Raw genomic sequence first — 20,403 nt, forward strand, 5'->3', positions numbered from 1 at the left:
GGAAAATTGTTTAATTAAATACAAGTAACCCTTTATGGAATTGCTTGAAATTATCCTACTAAGTTTGTCCTGCAAATTAGTTATAGACTTTTCAAATCAATTCTCAATAAAGGGATTACTGCTTTACGAGCGCATAAGAAACATTAACTTTACTGATCAGGATAAGTTCAATATTTCAAATGGTCATACAGTTTACTTTACTAACATAGTAGCATAAGCAGTTAGGTAACGTTTAGATCGCAAGTTTCATTGACTTTGTGTATGTGGCAGAATAACAGATTCAACTCATTAAATGTCCTTTGGAGGTTTAATAAACACAGACTAAAAATAACACTACAATTCACACAGAAAGTACATACTAAATAGGCATCAAGATAGTAGAAATATAGATATTAACGAAAGAATACATAAAAGAGAATAATGAATAGACTGAAGTTAGAGAGAGATAAAAGAGAGAGGGAGAGAGAGAGACAAAGAGAGTGGGGGAGGGTAAGAAACGGCTTTCCTTCAGTTCCTCAAATACGACCTTCACGGAGTTAATTTATCCCAACGGGAAAATAACACACCCTCTTTACAGCAGTAAGAATAAGAATACTTGCATTCTTTTTGGTTTCGTTTTGGCTTCTCGCTTGTGTGCGTATGTTCCTGCGTGTTCGGTGGCTTTCTCCGAGGTCGGGAGGGAGCGGCTGGTTGCTTTTAGGGATGCTCCGTGTGGTTGAAGATCGGATTGTAGAAGAGAAGATTTTTGGAAGAGATGAGGCCTGCTTGGAGGGCCTGCATTGGTGGCATGGCTTAAGTGCCAGCCCCCCCATGGGTGTTGGCTCCCACAGGGAGAGAGTTGGAGAAGTAAGAGCAAGAGATTTTCGGAGAAGAGAAGAGAGCGGAGTAAGAGAGAGGGAGGGCATCCGAGGTCCTCCTTTTATGGTCTGGGGTGGTAGTCCCACCCTCCAGGGTTAGACTTAACCAATGAGAGTGTTGGGATTTCCCGGCGGGAAATTCCTCAGCAGATTTTATTGCCCTTTGTTTGAAAGTTCGACTCAGTGGGTCTCTGAGTCTTCATACTATAATTAATGCAACAAACACACACTGCATTTTCTGAATAAGTGATATACATGGAAGTGTAAGTCGTGAAGTGAGCATTAATTTGATAGGAGACATGACATATATGAGGTTATCTGAACTAGTAATTTGTTAAGACAAAGATAAAAAAGATGCAAAATACCATACAGAAGAAACATTTTACAAAACAGTTATGTGTTTACATATAATGTCCTGGGGTGCATGTTCATTTATAGATGGTTTGTCTATAATTTGAGGCAAAAGCTCTGTGTCTTAAACTCTTTGTGTATAAGACTTCATGTGGCCGAATTCTTTTGGGTCGTAAAACTTCTTATCAGCTGGTTTCCAGGGTAAGGAGAATCTTTCTCTGTTGTGTTGGGGGAAGGTCTGTTCCAAAGCACAACGCATTCAAAACATATTTGTTGAATGTAACTGGCGATTGTGTGTTTGATTCGCCTGAGTCGCTACATCAGTCAGTGTCATGTCAATCTTGAGTACCTATAGAGTAGCATTGCATCCTGCATATCTCCGAAAAGTCTTTATTTTTTTTATAATTATATAAGAAAGATGCGCTGTTCCGAGTCTTTCCGAAAAAAGCCGAGCGGGTGGGGGCGTGTCGTGTGAGCGGAGCTAAATAATGACGTGTGCTCGCTGCTGCTATTGTGTTGAGTCGAGTGCGTCGTAAAGCTGTGTCATCCCTAACAGCGGGAAAAAAACTTTATTCAAAATAAAAATATGGCTTTTAATCAGATACAGCCATACATCTATGATCCGGAATCAGACCCAGAGGCTGCAGTTGAACAGGAGCAGCAGCAAAAACGACTAGAGCAGGACGTCTCTATGTGGTACAAGTTATACACTAACTATATAATATGCTTAGCGGCTTGTGTTATTTACATATTTATACTTGAATTATATCGTCGTATTTTTGTCTTTGAATGTGTACATGTGGGAAGTGCAGTTGTGCACGTGTGTTTGTGTGTTTATGCGTGGTTTGTGTAGACAGTAAGCGGACTGGTTTTGCACGGCAGGCTAGTTAGTGTTTACATAGAAAGACACGGAATAGTAGCGCATTTGAATGAAGAAGCGCGCTTATTTAGTTCAACATATTTCCCCCCTCTTTGTGTATTGTTGTTTGGAGTGCTTTTACAATACACAAACAAAGTTACACATATAGTGGCCAGCTAAACAAATGTACACGCACTACACATCGCATGCTCCATTGATCAATTAACTATACGTGATCATGTTTGGGCTACTTGATGAGCATTGGCAAAAACACAGACATTTGAAGCAGTCTCACTCACCGCCTGCGGTTCTAATGTTGGGACTGCTCCATCCTTCAGCATTAGGCGATCGGAAAATCCGGCGTCGAGCTGGGCCTTGTTTATGAAACAGTCGGCACCGAAATGCAGCGAACAGATATAAACATTCGCGCAACTCAGTTGCTGATCCGGAAAAGCAAATTCCATCCACTGTTGCCTTAACGCGGGGTTTTTGGGGAATCTGTGCAGGACTGTCTTGGTCTGGCAACCAAAAACGCACTTTTTTGGTGACATTGTTATGTGCACATCACCTGTGCAGCAGCCTACAAGCCAGCGCTTTGATTGGCGTAGCCTGTTACTTTCGCTCTCTCCCTCTCTCTCTCACGCGCTTCCGGTAGAATTGTCCATAAGGCCCATACAAGGAAATTCCGCCCCCGTTAACGTCAAAGGGGACGCATGATCTCAAAAAACTTGCCGAAACTTATGACTAACCGGAAGTAGTATTTTTGACAAAGAAATACTCCCATCAAACGTCCACCTTAACTTTTGAAACTTTGTCTATGTTTAGGGATTCCAAGTCTTTAACAGTGTAAAAAGATCAGTATGCATGAAACAGCATTTCACCCCCCCTTTAAACACACCAGAACCAGTTAATCAAGCTCTTCAGGATTACTGCAAGGCAGGTGTGCTAGAGCTGGCTAGAATTTTGGTGCATTCAAGTCACATGAACATGAATGCCACTACGAAGTCGTAAACACCAGTGGGAATTTCGGATTTTGATTCATGATTCATCACATGACATTGGCGATCCGAATAATGAATCAATCCGCTGATTCATGACTGTTTGAATCTTTATTTGAGGACTGGATAAAGTCGTAGTTTTTGTGATTTTTGTACCAAAATGTATTTTCGATGCTTCAAGAGATTCTAATTAACTAAGTGATGTCACATATTGACTACTTTGATGATGTGTTTATTACCTTATTGACATGGACAGTATAGGTGCATACACTTGCATATGCTCTCAGACTAAATATAAAATATCTTAAACTGTGTTCCGAAGATGAACTGCAGTCTTACAGGTTTGGAACGACATTAGGGAGATTAATTAATGACATAAATTTCATTTTGGGTGAACTAACCCTTTAAGCCCCGATCTGTACGAGTTAGGGGCGTGTCAGTGAGAAACACAGTGGAATCAATGGATGCAACTTTTAGCAGTGACACTCAGGCTTTGTCATTTCCAACAATGTAAGCTAGCATTGATTGTAATATAACAATTAGTCTAATGTATAAAGATACAGTTTGCAGTGGCTACATAGGTTCATTAAGAACATAAAGATTAAAACTCATAATGTGCATTCTTTGTTCTTCATTTTCTATAAGCAGAGTTAACAAACCTTTCTGTACTTTCATGAGATTCATTAAAAGAAGGTACACCTAGCTCCATCTTGCTCCGACCAAAGAGATTGGAATGCACATGATGTTGTAAACACAAATTCTTACCTCATAAATATGAACATCCCATGAGGACTTGAATGCACAATTAACCCTTTGTGACCTGAGTTTGACCCATGTTGCATTTGTTTTAAATCGAGTCACGTGCAGCTACTGATCTTAATGAAAATATTATATTCGCTGGCAAATATTCCACACTGTAACAAGATAGAAAAAAACGGCAGCTGTGGTTGGTAGAAATAAACTGTAAAAAAAAACATTTCATTAACTGATATAATGTTATTATATTATATTAGTTAAAGAAATATGTTTGTTTTTTACAGTAATTTTAAGTTAAATCTGTAAAACCTAAAATGTCACTTGTATTTTTGCACAGAAGCACCCTCCCCCCAAACTTTCTTGGGAGGTGCTGTGGGTTTATTGACTGGAGAGGACGCTGGAGCAGGCTCATGAGCTGGTTCAGAGTCTGGAGTAGGTTAATGGCCTGGAAAGTCATCACATGGGCTGGAGCATACCAAGAGACTGGAGCTGACCATTACTGGACTGGACTCTGGTCAGTGGCTGGAGCCATCACTGGACTCAGGTCAGGGGCTGGAGCCATCACTGGACTCAGGTCAGGGGCTGGAGCAATGACTGGACTCTGGTCAGTGGCTGGAGCCATCACTGGACCCAGGTCAGGGGATGGAGCCCTCACTGAACTCAGATCAGAGGCTGGAGCCATTTGAGGACTCAGGTCAGGGTCTGGAGTCATCACTGGAATCAGGTCAGGGGCTGGAGTCATTTGTGTACTCAGGTCAGGGGCTGGAGTCATTTGTGGACTCTGGTCAGGGGCTGGAGTCATCACTGGACTCAGGTCAGGGGCTGGAGCCATCACTGGACTCAGGTCAGGGGCTGGAGCCATTTGTGGACTCAGGTCAGGGGCTGGAGTCATCACTGGACTCAGGTCAGGGGCTGGAGCCATCACTGGACTCAGGTCTGGGGCTGGAGCTATCACTAGACTCAGGTCAGGGGCTGGAGCCATCACTGGACTCAGGCCAGGGGGTTGAGCCATCACTGGACTCAGTTCAGGGGCTAGAGCCATCACTGGACTCAGGTCAGGGGCTGGAGTCATCACTGGACTCAGGTCAGGGGCTGGAGCCATCACTGGACTCAGGTCAGGTGCTAGAGCCATCACTGGATTCAGGTCAGGGGCTAGAGCCATCACTGAACTCAGGTCAGGGGCTGGAGTCATCACTGGACTCAGGTCAGGGGCTGGAGCCATCACTGGACTCAGGCCAGGGGCTAGATCAATCAATCAATCAATCAATCAACTTTATGTATATAGCGCTTTTACAATCACAATTGTGTCAAAGCAGCTTCACAGTGTCAAACAGGATAATATTGCGACAAAATTAGATTTGGCTGTACAGTCGTACTGGAGAAAACAGTGATGTTATCAGCTTATTTTAATTTATCATATAGCGACAATGTTGGCAGATCAGTATTATAGTTTATAGAATTAATTAGAGTCATAATTAGAGGCTAGAGTCATCACTGGACTCAGGTCAGGGGCTGGAGTAATCACTGGACTCAGGTCAGGGGCTGGATCTATCACTAGACTCAGGTCAGGGGCTGAAGCGATTACTGGGGCTAGAGCCATCACTGGACTCAAGTCAGTGGCTGGAGTCATCACTGGACTCAGGTCAGGGGCTAGAGCCATCACTGAGGCTAGAGCCATCACTGGACTCAGGTCAGGGGCTGGAGTCATCACTGAACTCAGGTCAGGGGCTGGATCTATCACTAGACTCAGGTCAGGGGCTGGAGCCATCACTGGACTCAGGTCAGGGGCTGGATCTATCACTAGACTCAGGTCAGGGGCTGGAGTCATCACTGTACTCAGGTAAGGGGCTGGAGCCATCACTGGACTCAGGCCAGGGGCTAGAGCCATCACTGGACTCAGGTCAGGGGCTAGAGCCATCACTGGACTTAGGTCAGGGGCTGGAGTCATCACTGGACTCAGGTCAGGGGCTGTAGCCATCACTGGACTCAGGTCAGGGGCTGGAGTCATCACTGGACTCAGGTCAGGGGCTGTAGCCATCACTGGACTCAGGTCAGGGGCTGGATCTATCACTAGACTCAGGTGAGGGGCTGGAGTGGCTGTTTGTGTGACCTAACACACATAAGGCATCCAGATAATTGGTTTCTTCTATCCCTCCAGGGCTGACAGGAAGGGCGGACTGGGGAATTTCTTTCACCCTTGGACTCTGGAGCTGAGATGGTCTCGATGTTAAGGGATGTGAGGGGTTTGGTTCCAGGCTTGGGTGAGTTGGAGCACACAAGCACTTTCAAGATAGGACTTGAAGAGAGTTGTTCTTATATTCCTTAACTTCTTCAACAACGAACTCGACTAACAACAAACTAGACCAAGGACAATTAATGCCCAGGAGACAGAAATCGAATAATCTTCTCATCCAGTCCCGTCTACAAACTCCTCCACATACCGCTCCAGATGATTACCATCTTGCCAGAGGGAGAGGAGAAGCTGTTCTTCAGTTTGTTTTACCTTGTAATGTCCAGTAATCTGTAACGATGTATCAACCGTGGCTCCTCTGTTCTTGGCAGGTGGGGCAGAACCCCACCAAAATATGCATCCAAACATCTATAAACAGTGAATTAATGCAAAATTGTAAAACCAAAGAGCTGACAGTTACCATGGAAACAAATGAGTGGTTGGAAATTGAAGAAAGGAACATTTCAAACAAATACAATGTGACAGATTTTGTGCATGATTTTGTGTTCACACATTGGATTGGGTGGATTTGGTGATTTGGGGGCCCCAGAAAAAATATAGGAATGGGGCCCTATTGTCACATTTTGAGTGTGTTCATGACTGTTTCTAGGTTGGTTTTCTTCTTCTGTTAATTACTTCTGTCCCCTATCAGTTTGTAACCACTGTGTCTGATTTGATTAGAGTTTTAGTTCAGGTGTGTCTAGTTAATTCGTTTCAATAGTTCCTTAGTTTGAAGTGTATTTAAGCCCTGTGAGTCTTCCTGTTCATTGTCAGTTCTTTGTCATGCTTAGTTGGTTGTTATTTTCCAGTTTGTGAGTTTTGTAACGTTTTGAGTTTATTTGTGAATAAAAACTGCTGCACTTTTAGATCCTGTTTCATCTCTGCTGTAAACAACGGTGGCAAAAGAACTGACCTATAACTATGGGTCTAGCAGCAGTAAAGATGGAGTCTGGTGATGGTTTCACCCACACTGTGCCCATCTACAAGGGTTACACCTTGGCCCGTCTCATGCCATCTTCCATCTGGACTTGGCTGGCCGTGACCTTACTTGACTACCTCATAAAGATCCTGACTGAGAGAGGTTTCAGTGTAAAAAAACATCCTGTGAGAGAACTTCCTGAGTCCATTCCAGTGTGAGAAAAATTCCAGAACCTCCCCTTCCTGTCTGCCCTGATGTGATTAAAGAGATGGTCTTTGCCTTATGTGGCTGCTATGTGTATCTGGGCCACACGCACATCAGATCTAGCCCCTGACCAGAGTCCAGTGAAGGCTCTAACCCCTGACCAGAGATGGCTCCATTCTTGTTACTTTGTTACTTCTAGACAAACCTAAATGGCAACAGTAGGCTATGTGTTGAATTGACACATGGAACTGTTTGAGCAGGGTGGTGTGGCTTAGACATATATTCACCCCAGTGCAGTTACGGCAGATCCGATATAACAGTATTAGTGTAGGTTAGACACTAGCTGGTGTTTTAGGGTAATTTCCACTGCACAACTGATTACATGATAATGCGAGGCTATATAATAACTATACATTTAAAGGAACAACTAATGAAAAGGGGATTATACAAATTCACACTTAAATTATTTCAATCAAAAATAAAGTACATATGTGCAGCGCATTATCAATTCAGTGGGGTGTCAGATGCTGCGTTCACACTGTGTCAATAACAACGTGACGTTGTATTCGGAGCTGTTCACGTCCTCGAACAGGAAGTCTATTTCTATGGCAACTTAATCAATGCCTAAATTAATCTGCAGTGTTCAGGTGGTACAGCAGTCACATGGTACAAGTAGGAAGTTGCATTCATGCCATGTTGTAATTGCGTGATTTTTTTTCTTCACCCAAACCAGTTCACCGGAAATCCCGCCCTGCAGCCAATCCTAAACATTTCATTGGCCATGCCAAATTACAATAACAATTGCCTACACCCAATCCTGATCCCTAAACCTATGGGGTTACTATTCTGCCACAATTCTGCGCGGGCAAGATCATATTTAAAGCGCGAAAGGGCATTTTGCGCACACGTGAACTGAGTTTTGCAGAGAAATGTTTGTCTTGCAAACGAGCGAACGAAAATCAATTTTGCATTTAAAATAAGCTTATTTGGATGTGCGACGACGTTATATTTCACGTGCAACGCCCCGTTTGCTTTCGCTCCGATACCCGCTCTGACTGCTCGCTTGCTCAACACAACTCACTGTTACAATATGACATAATTTCAGCCAATCAGAGATGAGATTGCGGTCTTTCGAATCAGCTTTGACCGCGAGGAGCTTTAAGCTTTTCTCTGAGAAAAGAACAAAGAACGGCACTGAAGTAATTCTTAAAAAGGGAAGATGTGTTCAGATGATGAAGATGAGTTTTGCTGACCAGATACGGCGAATGTTTAATCTATCAACAAGCTCTGCTTCACCTTCGTTGCTCTGGTTGGTGGTAGCGCTATCCTATCACGTGCAGAGGGAGTTTGAAAGACAACCGTTTATCCCGCCCCTCAGATTGAGCCCTGTCAACGGTGAGTTTCCAGACCAAACATCTTGATGTGGGTCTGGCTTGTCAGGCTAGCAATTCCTACCATCCTCACAACCATTTACTGTCCTCCAAAAAGCAATAATGCCTTTATAACTGAACTCTCAGAACTCTTGACTTATCTATATTCCATGTCTCCAAATGTTATTATGTTGGGTGATTTAAACATTCATGTAGATAATGTCAGTAATGCACTTACAAGTGAATTTTTATCATGTTTGGATTGCTTTGGTATGCAACAATTTAACACTCTGTGTAACCCCTTCTGTTCGGACCGGGACTCGAAGCCTGATCCGCGGGCATGAGAGTCGGGCGCTCTAACAAGGAGGCTAAAGGCTGCAACCTCTAGCGTCAGACGATAGAGCGTCTTTTGAGGTCAGAGGAACGAGGTTTACTCACACAGCAACTACTACTAGCTGGCCTCCGTTACACTCACCCCCCTAAACTTCACTCCCATCCGGGTCATGGCACCAATGTAACCCCTTCTGTTCGGACCGGGACTCGAACCCCGTTCGCCGGCATGAGAGTCAGACATTCTAACAAGGAGGCTAAAGGCTGAGGTTTACTTGCACAGCAACTACTACTAGCTGGCCTCCGTTACATCTGCCCACTCACACTAAAGGGCATATCTAAGAAAATCTAAAGGCCATAGGTTAGAGAGGTTGTGTGTTAGATCTGGCCTTACTGTTCATAAAGAAATGTATGCTGAACATATTCAAATGTACAAAAATGCACTGTCCAAAGCGAAATCTGATCCCTACTCCAACATAATTGAAGTAAGTAATGGAAATCCCAGGTCTCTTTTCTCTGTGGTAAACAATATTCTGCGACCTCCTGATTCTTTGCCATCTGATGTGTATTCCACAGAATTATGTGATCGCTTTATGAGGTTTTTTTGAGTCTAAGGTTAATAATGTACATCAGCAATTACTTACTGGTACTTTCTATCATGACTCCTGTCAATTTATTTCTCATGCACCTCCCAACTCTGTTTTCTCTACCTTTACTCTACCAACTACTTTAAAGATAGTGAATCTGATAAATAAATCTAAATCTTTGACTTGTCAGTAAGACCCTCTACCAACTGTTTTAGTGAAAGCATGTTTACCAGCCCTGTCTCCACTGATTACTTAAATTGTTCATGCTCCACTTAGTTATGGATCAGTACCTCCATCTCTTAAATCTGCTATTATAACTCCCATAATTAAGAAACCAGGGCCTGATCCACTTAATTTTGATAATTTCCATCCAATTTCAAATTTACCATTTATCTCTAAGGTAGTGGAAAAGTGTGTTTCAATTCAAATTCATGAATATCTCTCAAATAATAATTTGTATGTACCATTTAAATCTGGCTTCCGTTCTCATCACAGCACTGAGACTGCTCTTGTCAGAATAATCAATGATTTATTCCTGGCAGCTGACTCTGGGCTGTTAACTATACTTGTCCTTCTTGACTTGAGCGCTGCCTTTGATATTGTTTCACATAAGATTCTTCCCGATAGGTTAGTGTCTTTTGGGATTGCTGGCACGGCTCTGTCTTGGTTTGGGTCATATCTTTCTGGACGCACTCAGCATATTCAATAAAAAAGTTTTAAATCAAGAACATCTACAGTCACTTCTAGTGTTCCCCAGGGTCCTGTTTTGGGCCAATTTCTTTTTATTATTTATTTGCTTCCTCTTGGTTCCATTTTGAAAAAAAAAAGTGGTATTAATTTTCATTGTTATGCGGATGACACCCAACTTTACCTGTCTGCCAAACCATCTGATTCGTTTCCCCCACTATCGTTGACCAGCTGTTTAGGTGAAATTAAAGATTGGCTTACAGTGAACTTTTTGAAGCTAAATGGTAACAAAACCGAGGCTTTACTTGTTGGCACTAGATCCGTTTCATCAAAATCTAATGGTTTTTCTTTGTACATTGTACATGTACATCCGTACATTGACAATAGCGCAATCTGTCCTTCCTCACAGGTTAAAAGTTTGGGTGTTATCATGGATAGCACACTATCTTTTGACACTCATATTAATAATATCACACGGACTGCATACTTCCATTTGTGTAATTGTCTCCGTCCTTTTTTTCATGTATTAGTCACTTCACGTATAGACTATTGCAGTGCTCTTCTCACAGGTGTTCCCTTGAAATTGCTACATAAGCTTCAGTTGATTCAAAATTCTGCAGCACGTGTTCTTTCTAGATCACCGTCTTTTAAGCACATTTCACCAGTTCTTCAGCAATTGCACTGGCTTCCAGTAAAATATTGATTTGAATTTAAGATCTTGCTACTTGCTTACAAGGCACTTCATAATCTTGCACCCGAATACCTTACTCAACTTCTCCATGTTTACACTCCATCACGTGCTCTCAGATCTTCATCTTCAATTTCTCTTTTGGTACCTCAGATTCGACTAACTACCATGGGTGCCGGACAATTTAGTTATGCTGCCCCCCCCTAATGGAACTCCCTTCCTCTTGATGTTTGTAACAGTGATTGACTTTTAAAACGCATCTTAAGACATATCTTTTTATACAGGCTTTTTTTTTATTGAGTCTTGACTGCACTTGTTCTGTATATGTGGAGTGTTCGTTGTGTGTTTTATGTAGTGTTCTGTAATTTCATTGTGAGGTGACCTTGGGTGTCATGAAAGGCACCATTAAATAAAATGCATTATTATTATTATTATTTATTTATTTTCTAAATTAATATCAAATCGTATCAAGTAAATAATAGTTCTTCTTAACGATCTTCCAAGTTATTTTTAAGTTATTTAGGGTCTCTAATGTTACGCATTTTCAGAAATAAAAATAGACAGACTTTTCGCCTTTATTAATGAATGAATGTGAACAAAAACGACCTCTGAATATTTAAAAATAAAAGCCATCAAATAAACATAGAAATGCAATGTAAAAACAGTAAAATAATAATAAATATACTTCACATTCTTGAATTTATTTAAACAAAAACATTCATGACAGATGTTCTTTAAAAAATAATAATAAATTGATTGTGCTAAAAAGATTGGATTACTCATTTTACATACTATTTAGGATGTATATTGTGCACATTGGAATGCAGGCTTCTTCCTCATTGGGAAAAATAAATAAATAAAATAAATAAATAAAAAATAAATAAATAAAAATTTTTATGTGGGTAACCATTACATACATACAAATATAACATCAAGTGAAGCTCTTGGGTTTGACACCAGACACTACTTGTGGTTTACACACCCAAGATTTTCACTTACTGTTATATTTGCATATGTGTAATTGTTACCCACATAACTAGGTATTTTTGCAGTGAGGAAGAACAAGCCTGTATTTCAATGTGCATACTAACCTACCATCCAATGTAGCTATATTTGTCATTCTGAGTATATACATAATGATGTAACTTGGAAATAAATGTCCAAGACTTTATAACAGTGTTAAATTTGATTTTCCATGTATATTTCCTTGTCTGCTGTAGAGTAATGCAGGGAGTCTTGTGAGAGGTTGCTAAGCCAGCCTATCAGAATTTAGCAGTCTCGTCTCTGATTAGCTGGAATTACCGGTATGTTACCGGTAATGTTGAGTTGTGTATGAGCAAGCGAGCCGTGGAGCAGTCAGAGGGGGTGACATGACATGATTTGAACTTTTATAAGCGTTCACATCCTCATCCTTTTTTCTTGATGGTTATATACAGCTTGATATATTAAAAGTCATTAAATCAAAACATTTGTAGAAAATGGTATCATAAATTGATCACTTTCCTAGAGCTCCTGAAATTATTACTTGTCTGAGAACTCCTGACACATGCGTACTAAACTATTTTAAACGTCATCTTTACATAATTACATACTGACACAGCAGGAATACATCTGTCCTACAATGATGAAAGGAAAAATCGCTGCCACTCTCTCTCTCTCTCTCTCTCTCTCTCTCTCTCTCTCTCTCTCTCTCTCTTTCTTTCACTCACTCACTTACACTGAGGGGACATCAGAGGGTCTTGTTTTCTCTGTGGAACTTCTTTGGCATATCCATAACCTGTGAAGGCTTCATGAAGCTCGCAGCCACAGCATATGTATGGGAATCCACAGAGATATTTCTAGTGCTTTTGGTGAATGTTGTGTCCTCAATTCCTTCAGGCTGCCCAGAGTGCTGTGTGTGTGATGACCAGCATGTTGTCCAGTGTGCCGAACAAGATCTCCACAGATTCCCAACAGGACTCCCGCTGACCACCCGCCAGCTCATCCTGTCCAACAACCGAATCTCTGATTTACCTGCGCTCGAGCTCAATTTCCTTTCTGACCTTATGTATCTGGACTGCAGCAATAATTCTCTCACACACATATCTGAATCCACGTTTGGGAACCTGAGAAAGTTGGAATATCTGGACTTGTCCTTCAATTCCTTTGGTAAAATTGAGGAGCAGACCTTCAGAGCGCTGGAGAGCCTGGTGATGTTGAGACTGACAGATAACCCCATGCTGTCAGAGTTTCACCCTCAGTCCTTTTCGCATACCAGTGCTCTTCAGGTGCTAGACATCAGCAGAAACAATCTGAGCAGACTCAATGTGAGTTCCCTCATGGCACTAGGCGGGCTCCGGTCTCTCGGGCTGAGCGGGAACCCGTGGCTGTGCGTCTGCGACACAGAAGAGCTCTGCGTATGGATGCACACTGACACCTTTAAATTCCAAGGTAGGCTATAGATGTAGGTTACACCAGTTTGGATCGATGTCATTTAAAAAATAATAATAATTATAACAACATTATACAGAACTATATAGGTAGATAGATAGGTTTTGTTTTAGCATCTGTAACTCATTTTGTGTGCGTGTGCGTGTGTGTGTGTGTGTGTGTGTGTGTGTGTGACAGAGTTTTATAATACTGTCACCCAGGAAAGCAGTGGTCATGTCAGCTCTGTTGTTCATTAATTAAACTAGTGATGTTAAAACACTCCATACTGTAAAAAAAATTAAAATAAAAAAATAACTTTAATAAGTTATGACATGTGTTTTTACATTGTATTAACTGTATCAAAATAAGTTAAAAAATGTTAAACTTTTTTTATGAGTTATACAAGATGTAACTGATTTTTAAAAGTCAGTTTAACATAATCTAAGTTGAAATAACTTAAAAATCCAATTTGATAAATTTCAGACTGTGAGTTTTTCTCAGTTTTTTTCAGTGCACAGTCTCCCACATTCAAATATATTAAATGTAGTTATAGACTGCTGAATTAGAGATACATTTCCACAGATTTTTTAGTAAATGCTATACGCCAAGCTGATACCATTCAATCCAGAGAATATTTTTATTGTAGTGTTGTCAAAAAACATAGTTACTTATAGTGTTGGGGAAAGTTAGCCTACATTAAAAAGTAATGCATTACAATATTGTGTTACGTCATAAAAAAAGCAACTAATTGCGTTACTTGGCAGCCTTTAATGAACGTAATGCATTACGTTACTTTCGGGTAACTTTTTATCACCTGGACAGGGCTTGCTTAATTGGTTTTTAATAACAAAAATCAAATAACAAATGTTCTATTTCTGGCAAATGTAAACCTTGCAGTTCTGCCGCCAATCTGAATTGCAGAAGAAAGTTCAGCAATCTTTAGCAAACATATTCATGTTATTTAACACATTTAATTATTGTAGGTATGTATAATTTTCTGAGTTTGCATTTGACTGTTTTCATTCGAATCTGTTGTTGTGCAAGTGAAATAAATAAATGCCTGCTCACATTTAGTCTAGAACTACAATAACCATCACAATTACACATTGTTTGTTGTACATCTACTTGAAAAAAAGTAATACATAACTCACGTTGTGATGTGTTACCCCCAGCACTGGTTACTGACATAGTGTTTGTGCCAGCTTTCCTTATGTGATGATTATCAGTTGACTACTAGAAAGAATCAAGTTTCATGAAATTTCTAAATATTTGAAAACCTTATCTAATGACATGCTTATGTTAATTCTTGATTGTAAGTAAGTCTTGCTTGTTATTGGACACTATTTTAGAATTAGGGCACAGGAGCCCTCTGTTAACAATGAAAGCATCCCTCAGTCCTTTTCAGTCTTTAGGGCTTAATAAAGGAGAAAAAATAGACTAACAGCTGCCAATGGATTTGTAAAGGCCGTCTGATTGATCCGCAAGTATGTGATGCTTAGAGGATGGATGGATGCACAGATGGAGATTCTCTCTCTCTCTCTCTCTCTCTCTCTCTCTCTCTCTCTCTCTCTCTCTCTCATATATATATATATATATATATATATATATATATATATATATATATATATATATATATATATATATATATATATATATATATATATATATATATATATATATATATATAGTTTAAGATAATCTTTTATTTCTATATATATATAGAACTATATATATATATAGTTTAAGATAATCTTTTTGGAATGTTCATAGTCCAGTTATAACCAGTTATATTTAGGCTGCTAAGGGCCTCTTAGTGTACAAACCCACACTGAACACTCACATAGACATAAAACAAACATGCTGTGAGGAATAATACAGGCATCTGCTGCTTTTAATTGGCCCAGATGTATTACCTCAAGTGCAACTAATTATTTTTCTCTACAAATTAACATGCAACTATTCAGATAAAAATCAAGATCAAATGCAAAGAAATCTCTCCTTATGCAGTAAGCTGCTCTAGCTCTATTTGTACTAGCCTATTTTTTTAAACTTTTACTAGCTTTGTAGCCTGATCTGGACCTTAGTCCCACAACATTAACATTAACTCTGAAGTTCTGAAAGTGCAACATGTCAATATATTGGCTGAATATTGAGCTTTTTGGATGACAGAAAGATGAAAGAAGAGACAAACCATGCGAGGGGACTGCAGGTCAAATGGGTAGGGAGAAAGCAATTTCTAAAATACTTAGTGAATGTAAAATAAAGAGAGAATTGGACCAGAAGAAGACGTGTCTCCTTACAAAAGCCAAGTCAACGATTAAACAACTCATTTGGAGCATATAGGGCAACCATGGGTTTGAATTATTTAGTGTGTCAGTGTGTATGGTAACATAATATCCATGTATGAAAGCATGGCAAAGGCCACTGCTTTAATTTACACTTAAATCAGCAATGCTCATGCCCAGGGCTACTCATGAAGTTAACCATAAAGTAAACCATTACATTTTGTGCATAAAACTCGGGAGCAGGCTTATTTCATGTAAACAGGATTAGATTGCATCTTGAGGTATGTCCCAGCCACTGCTACTTTATTACAAGACTTCATTACTGAACCAGGGGCAATAATAATTTAAAATAGTAATAAATATAAAAGTTTATTTGAAAATAATATTTGTTTATTTGAAACATTTGAAAGTTTATTTGAAAATATGTGTAAAATTTGCGTATAATACTATAGACACACTTGATTGGGATATTTATTTGTGAATTGTGATGGAAAAATTACTTTATAGTGGTATTGGAGGTTTACACACATTGTGCAGTTAATCTCCGTCGTGCATTAATGTGAGTGATGACGGATATTATGGGAGTGGCTTGATGCAGCGCAAGAGATGCAGATAATTTGATCTTGACTGTTAATAAACTTTAGTTAACACTGTTACATAAAAAAAATCTGCTTCAAATTGAATTAAAAATTAAATTACATCATTGAAATAAAAATGCAATGTGTGTACAAATATTATAAATTCGTGAATATAAATAATTGGGAATCATGTTCATCAAAACAGTGCACATTTAATTTATCTAACTTTTATGTTGGTTTGGTCGTTTCCTTATAAAGGTCTAGAAATTTGTGGTTTTTCTTCTTCTTCTTCTTTCTTTGACAAGTTTTTTGCCAGGTGGATTTTTTTAATGATATGATGTCATTACGTTGTCTTGACGCCAGCCAATCTGCATTGTTGATCGTGGTTCCGATTAGCGATGCATCTGCCCTCTTCAGGGAACACAGGCACGAGCAGTGATCTCAGATAACTTAATCCAGATATTTTAATCCAATCCGCAAATTTGTTTGAAGAACCAAATTAGCCAGAGATCAGTTATCACGATTAAAAGATCTGGGATCTGTCAGATCATCTCAGATATATTAAGCGAGGTACAAAGAATGGGCCCCTGTTCCGCATAGCGTTCACACTGGCATTTTTAACAGCGAACCTAAAGTTACCAAACCAAAGGCAAAGCCTGTTAATAGGTGATAATAGACCAGAGGAGAACTGGCACCCCGACTGAATCTGGTTTCTCCCAAGGTTTATTTTGGTTCCTTGTCACTGTCGCCTTTGGCTTGGCTTGCTCAGTTGGGGACACTAAAATTATGATCAAAGTTAAATGTTATAATGATCAACTAATTATACAAATACAATTAATGAATTAGGTTTTAATTAATTCTATAAACTATAATACAGATCTGCCAACATTGTCGCTATATGATAAATTAAAATAAGCTGATAACATCACTGTTTTCTCCAGTACGACTGTACAGCCAAATCTAATTTTGTTGCAATATTATCCTGTTTGACACTGTGAAGCTGCTTTGACACAATCGTGATTGTAAAAGCGCTATATAAATAAAGTTGATTGATTGATTGACAACCTGATTGGTTGGCTTTTATGACGAATAATTCGCAAAACAATGCTGTATGCTGGATTAAACGCAATTATTTTATTTGTGTATATGGTTTTATTTTTACCAGCTGAGAACTCACAAAGAGCTCATAAAATGTTCAAAACATTCAAAACAGCACTCAGAACTAACCGAGCAATCACACAAGGGTTTGTTTTAATCGAAACCAAACATGACAAGTGTAAACGCACCCTTAGACACCTCACCTCTCCACGAGAGCCTGAAGGACCTACCTGAGAGGTGACTTGAACCATTGGAGAGCAGTTCCTGAAATGCCCATCTTCTTAAGAGTTGATAGGAGGATGTGGTGGTTAACTGTCTCAAAAGCAGCAGACAGATCCAGCAAGATGAGTACTGTGGATTTGAAAACTGCTCTTGGCAGACTCAGTGCTTCAGTAACCGGGAGCAGGGCAGAGAAACAGACATGACAAAAGAACAACTGGCAAATGAAAACATTAAGCAGGCACTCCACAAAAATACGGGACAAGAGTGCATTGCAAACTAGACAGGAGTGCCAGGATCCAAACACCATGCTCTGCAGATGAAACAAAACACTCAAAAGCATACACTTAAACAAAGACAAGACGATACATGAGTGTCTCTGTCACAAAACAAAGAATAGACCAGACTGAAGAGATAGAACCAATGACAGTATTCTATGTGATGTGCTCTGGATGTACACTGCACATTTTGGGAAATGTATTTTGTTTTCAAAACATGAGGAAAATGTTTTTTTTAACATAGTATATATTGAATACTATAAAAGTAGTGTGAATAGTATGGTAGTGTGCTCCCAACAATGCCACACTCCTTCAATTGTTTAATAAACTCTTGTTTGTGCAATTTTTTTGTCTGTGATTATGATGTCAGACTGTCATGTTTATAAAGTTATAAATATATCAAATATATACCAACAATACAAATATTTATGGAGGTAATGAAATCTTTTTTATTGTGTTTTATGTGACTAGAAGAGGGACAGACTGTGTGTGAAGGTCCTTCATACTTACGGGGACAGCGTCTCTCAGAGTTGGGCCTTTGGCTGAGAAGACAATGCCATCCAGGACTGAGTCACCAGGACTACATGTTCTTTGTGGCCATTGGTTTTGTCATCTTTGGAGTAGGCACCATACTGGTATGGGTAGCCGGCATGGTGATAGTGCTCTGCCAACGATGTGTCATATGGAGGAAGGCTAGACCAAATGTTGATACGGCCGAAGAGGAAAATAAAAGTGGCATAAAAGGACAAAGTGGTTAAGGGGACTTGAGAAATACCAGCCCAACGACTACTGACTGAGAACTACGACAAAAAGTGAGGTGACAGTGAGGTGAACGTACATACAGCACCCCCATATTGACAGAAAATGTTATAAAAAAAGGGAATGTTATATTGCAAATGTCTGCAATATACGGAGCCCCGGATATGACATGCAGTAAAAAACTAGTAGGCTAAATCGTGCGGACAATTTACGATTTCGTTCCCTCTATTTATAAATAATGCGCACATTTTACTATTTCGTTCCCTTGATTTATAAATAGTGCGCAGGTTTTACTAATTCGTTCCCTTGATTTATAAATAGTGCGCACATTTTACTATTTCGTTCCCTTGATTTATAAATAGTGCGCAGGTTTTACTAATTCGTTCCCTTGATTTATAAATAGTGCGCAGGTTTTACTAATTCGTTCCCTCTATTTATAAATAATGCGCACATTTTACTATTTCGTTCCCTTGATTTATAAATAGTGCGCAGGTTTTACTAATTCGTTCCCTTGATTTATAAATAGTGCGCAGGTTTTACTAATTCGTTCCCTTGATTTATAAATAGTGCGCACGTTTTACTAATTCGTTCCCTCGATTTACTAAATTGTGCGCACAATTTATAAATCGAGGGAACGGATTAGTATAACGTCCGCACGATTTATAAATCGAAGGAACGAAATAGTAAATCGTGCACACTATTTACCTTTTTTTTCTTTCATGTCATGTAAGGGGCTCCGTAGCAATATAACAAAAAGTGAAACATTTAAGGGGTTCTGAATACTTTCCGTATCCACTGTATATGTATCCTTAAAGGTCCCGTTCTTCGCGATTCCATCTTTCAAATTTTAGTTAGTGTATAATGTTGCTTTTAGAGCATGAATATTACCTGTAAAATTATAAAGCTCAAAGTTCAATGCCAAGCGAGATATTTTATTTAACAGAAGTTCCCTTTCAAAGCCTACAGCGAACGACCGGTTTGGACTACAGCAGGAAGTGCACGGATGTAATGGCATCACTAGAACCGTTTGTTGACTAACCCTCCGCCCACAAGAACACGCAAAAAGGGGGGCGTGGTGTTGTTGCTCTTCCACGTGGAGAAGAGCGCGAATTCAGCGCTTGCATCTCCCCGTTATGGTAAGAGGCGGGACCTTTCCGGGCAAAGTGCGCTAAGCTGCTGTCCAATCACAACACGGGAAGTGCTGGCCCAATCAGAACTCGTTACGTGTTTCTGAAGGAGGGACTTCATAGAACAAGGAAATCATCAGGTCGTTTTTAGGACAGTGGAAACAGCGCTGTACAGATAAGTAAATTGTGTGAAAAATACTGTGTTTTTTTACACGCGAAACATGAACTCATGCTATATTGCACACTGTAAACATAATCAAAGCTGGAAGACGCATTATTTACCTCAGACGTGTGGACACGGATGAATTTCGTGTAAGATTCATAACATATACTGTGTTTTGCATGTAAGAGTTTCCATGATGAAAGCATTAGGCTAGGACTGTAGCTAAAGCTAATTTAGTTCTAAAAAAAAGTTCCTGGATGCGGTGTACTAGCTTTTACACATGCATTTTGTTATCTAAAGTAAAAATTTAGCGAAATTCAACACAACGGCGATTAACTTGAGCTAAGCATATTGAGTATTTATCATCTCTACTAATGGCTAAGTGTATAACATTGTAACTTTATGCTAAGTAATGTTATGTTAGCTATATTAGGCAGCTTCATGTGCTAGTGATACATGCTTCATGAAAACATAAACCAAAAAAATGTAAAATCAAAATGAAAGATTACCTGTCCAGCAGAAATACAGCCAGGAATGAGTTGTTTTTCAGGTCCCTCAGTTCTCACCATCGTTGAAAAGCCACGCAGATATTTACTTGCGTTTGATTTCTTTGTTTATCCAAAGACTTTCTGTGCATAGCTTTTTCTCGTA

The 20,403-nt window shown here is 39.6% G+C and overlaps 2 protein-coding genes across 2 annotated transcripts; one reads left to right on the plus strand and one right to left on the minus strand.

Annotated features, from left to right (window-relative positions):
* Positions 1-5,280: 5,280 nt before the first annotated feature.
* On the minus strand, positions 5,281-5,859 carry LOC137089842 (selenoprotein V-like). Its single transcript, XM_067453413.1, has one exon. It carries the CDS (start codon positions 5,857-5,859, stop codon positions 5,281-5,283), a length of 579 nt encoding a protein of 192 aa, XP_067309514.1.
* A 1,113-nt stretch (positions 5,860-6,972) lies between these two features.
* Positions 6,973-18,601, plus strand: LOC137089843 (leucine-rich repeat-containing protein 52). Its single transcript, XM_067453414.1, has 3 exons — positions 6,973-7,132; positions 12,622-13,266; positions 18,175-18,601. Exons 1-3 carry the CDS (start codon positions 6,973-6,975, stop codon positions 18,459-18,461), a joined length of 1,092 nt encoding a protein of 363 aa, XP_067309515.1. The 3' UTR covers positions 18,462-18,601.
* Positions 18,602-20,403: the final 1,802 nt, after the last annotated feature.

Source organism: Pseudorasbora parva, chromosome 9, assembly GCF_024679245.1.
Source record: "Pseudorasbora parva isolate DD20220531a chromosome 9, ASM2467924v1, whole genome shotgun sequence".
Taxonomy (NCBI): domain Eukaryota; kingdom Metazoa; phylum Chordata; class Actinopteri; order Cypriniformes; family Gobionidae; genus Pseudorasbora; species Pseudorasbora parva.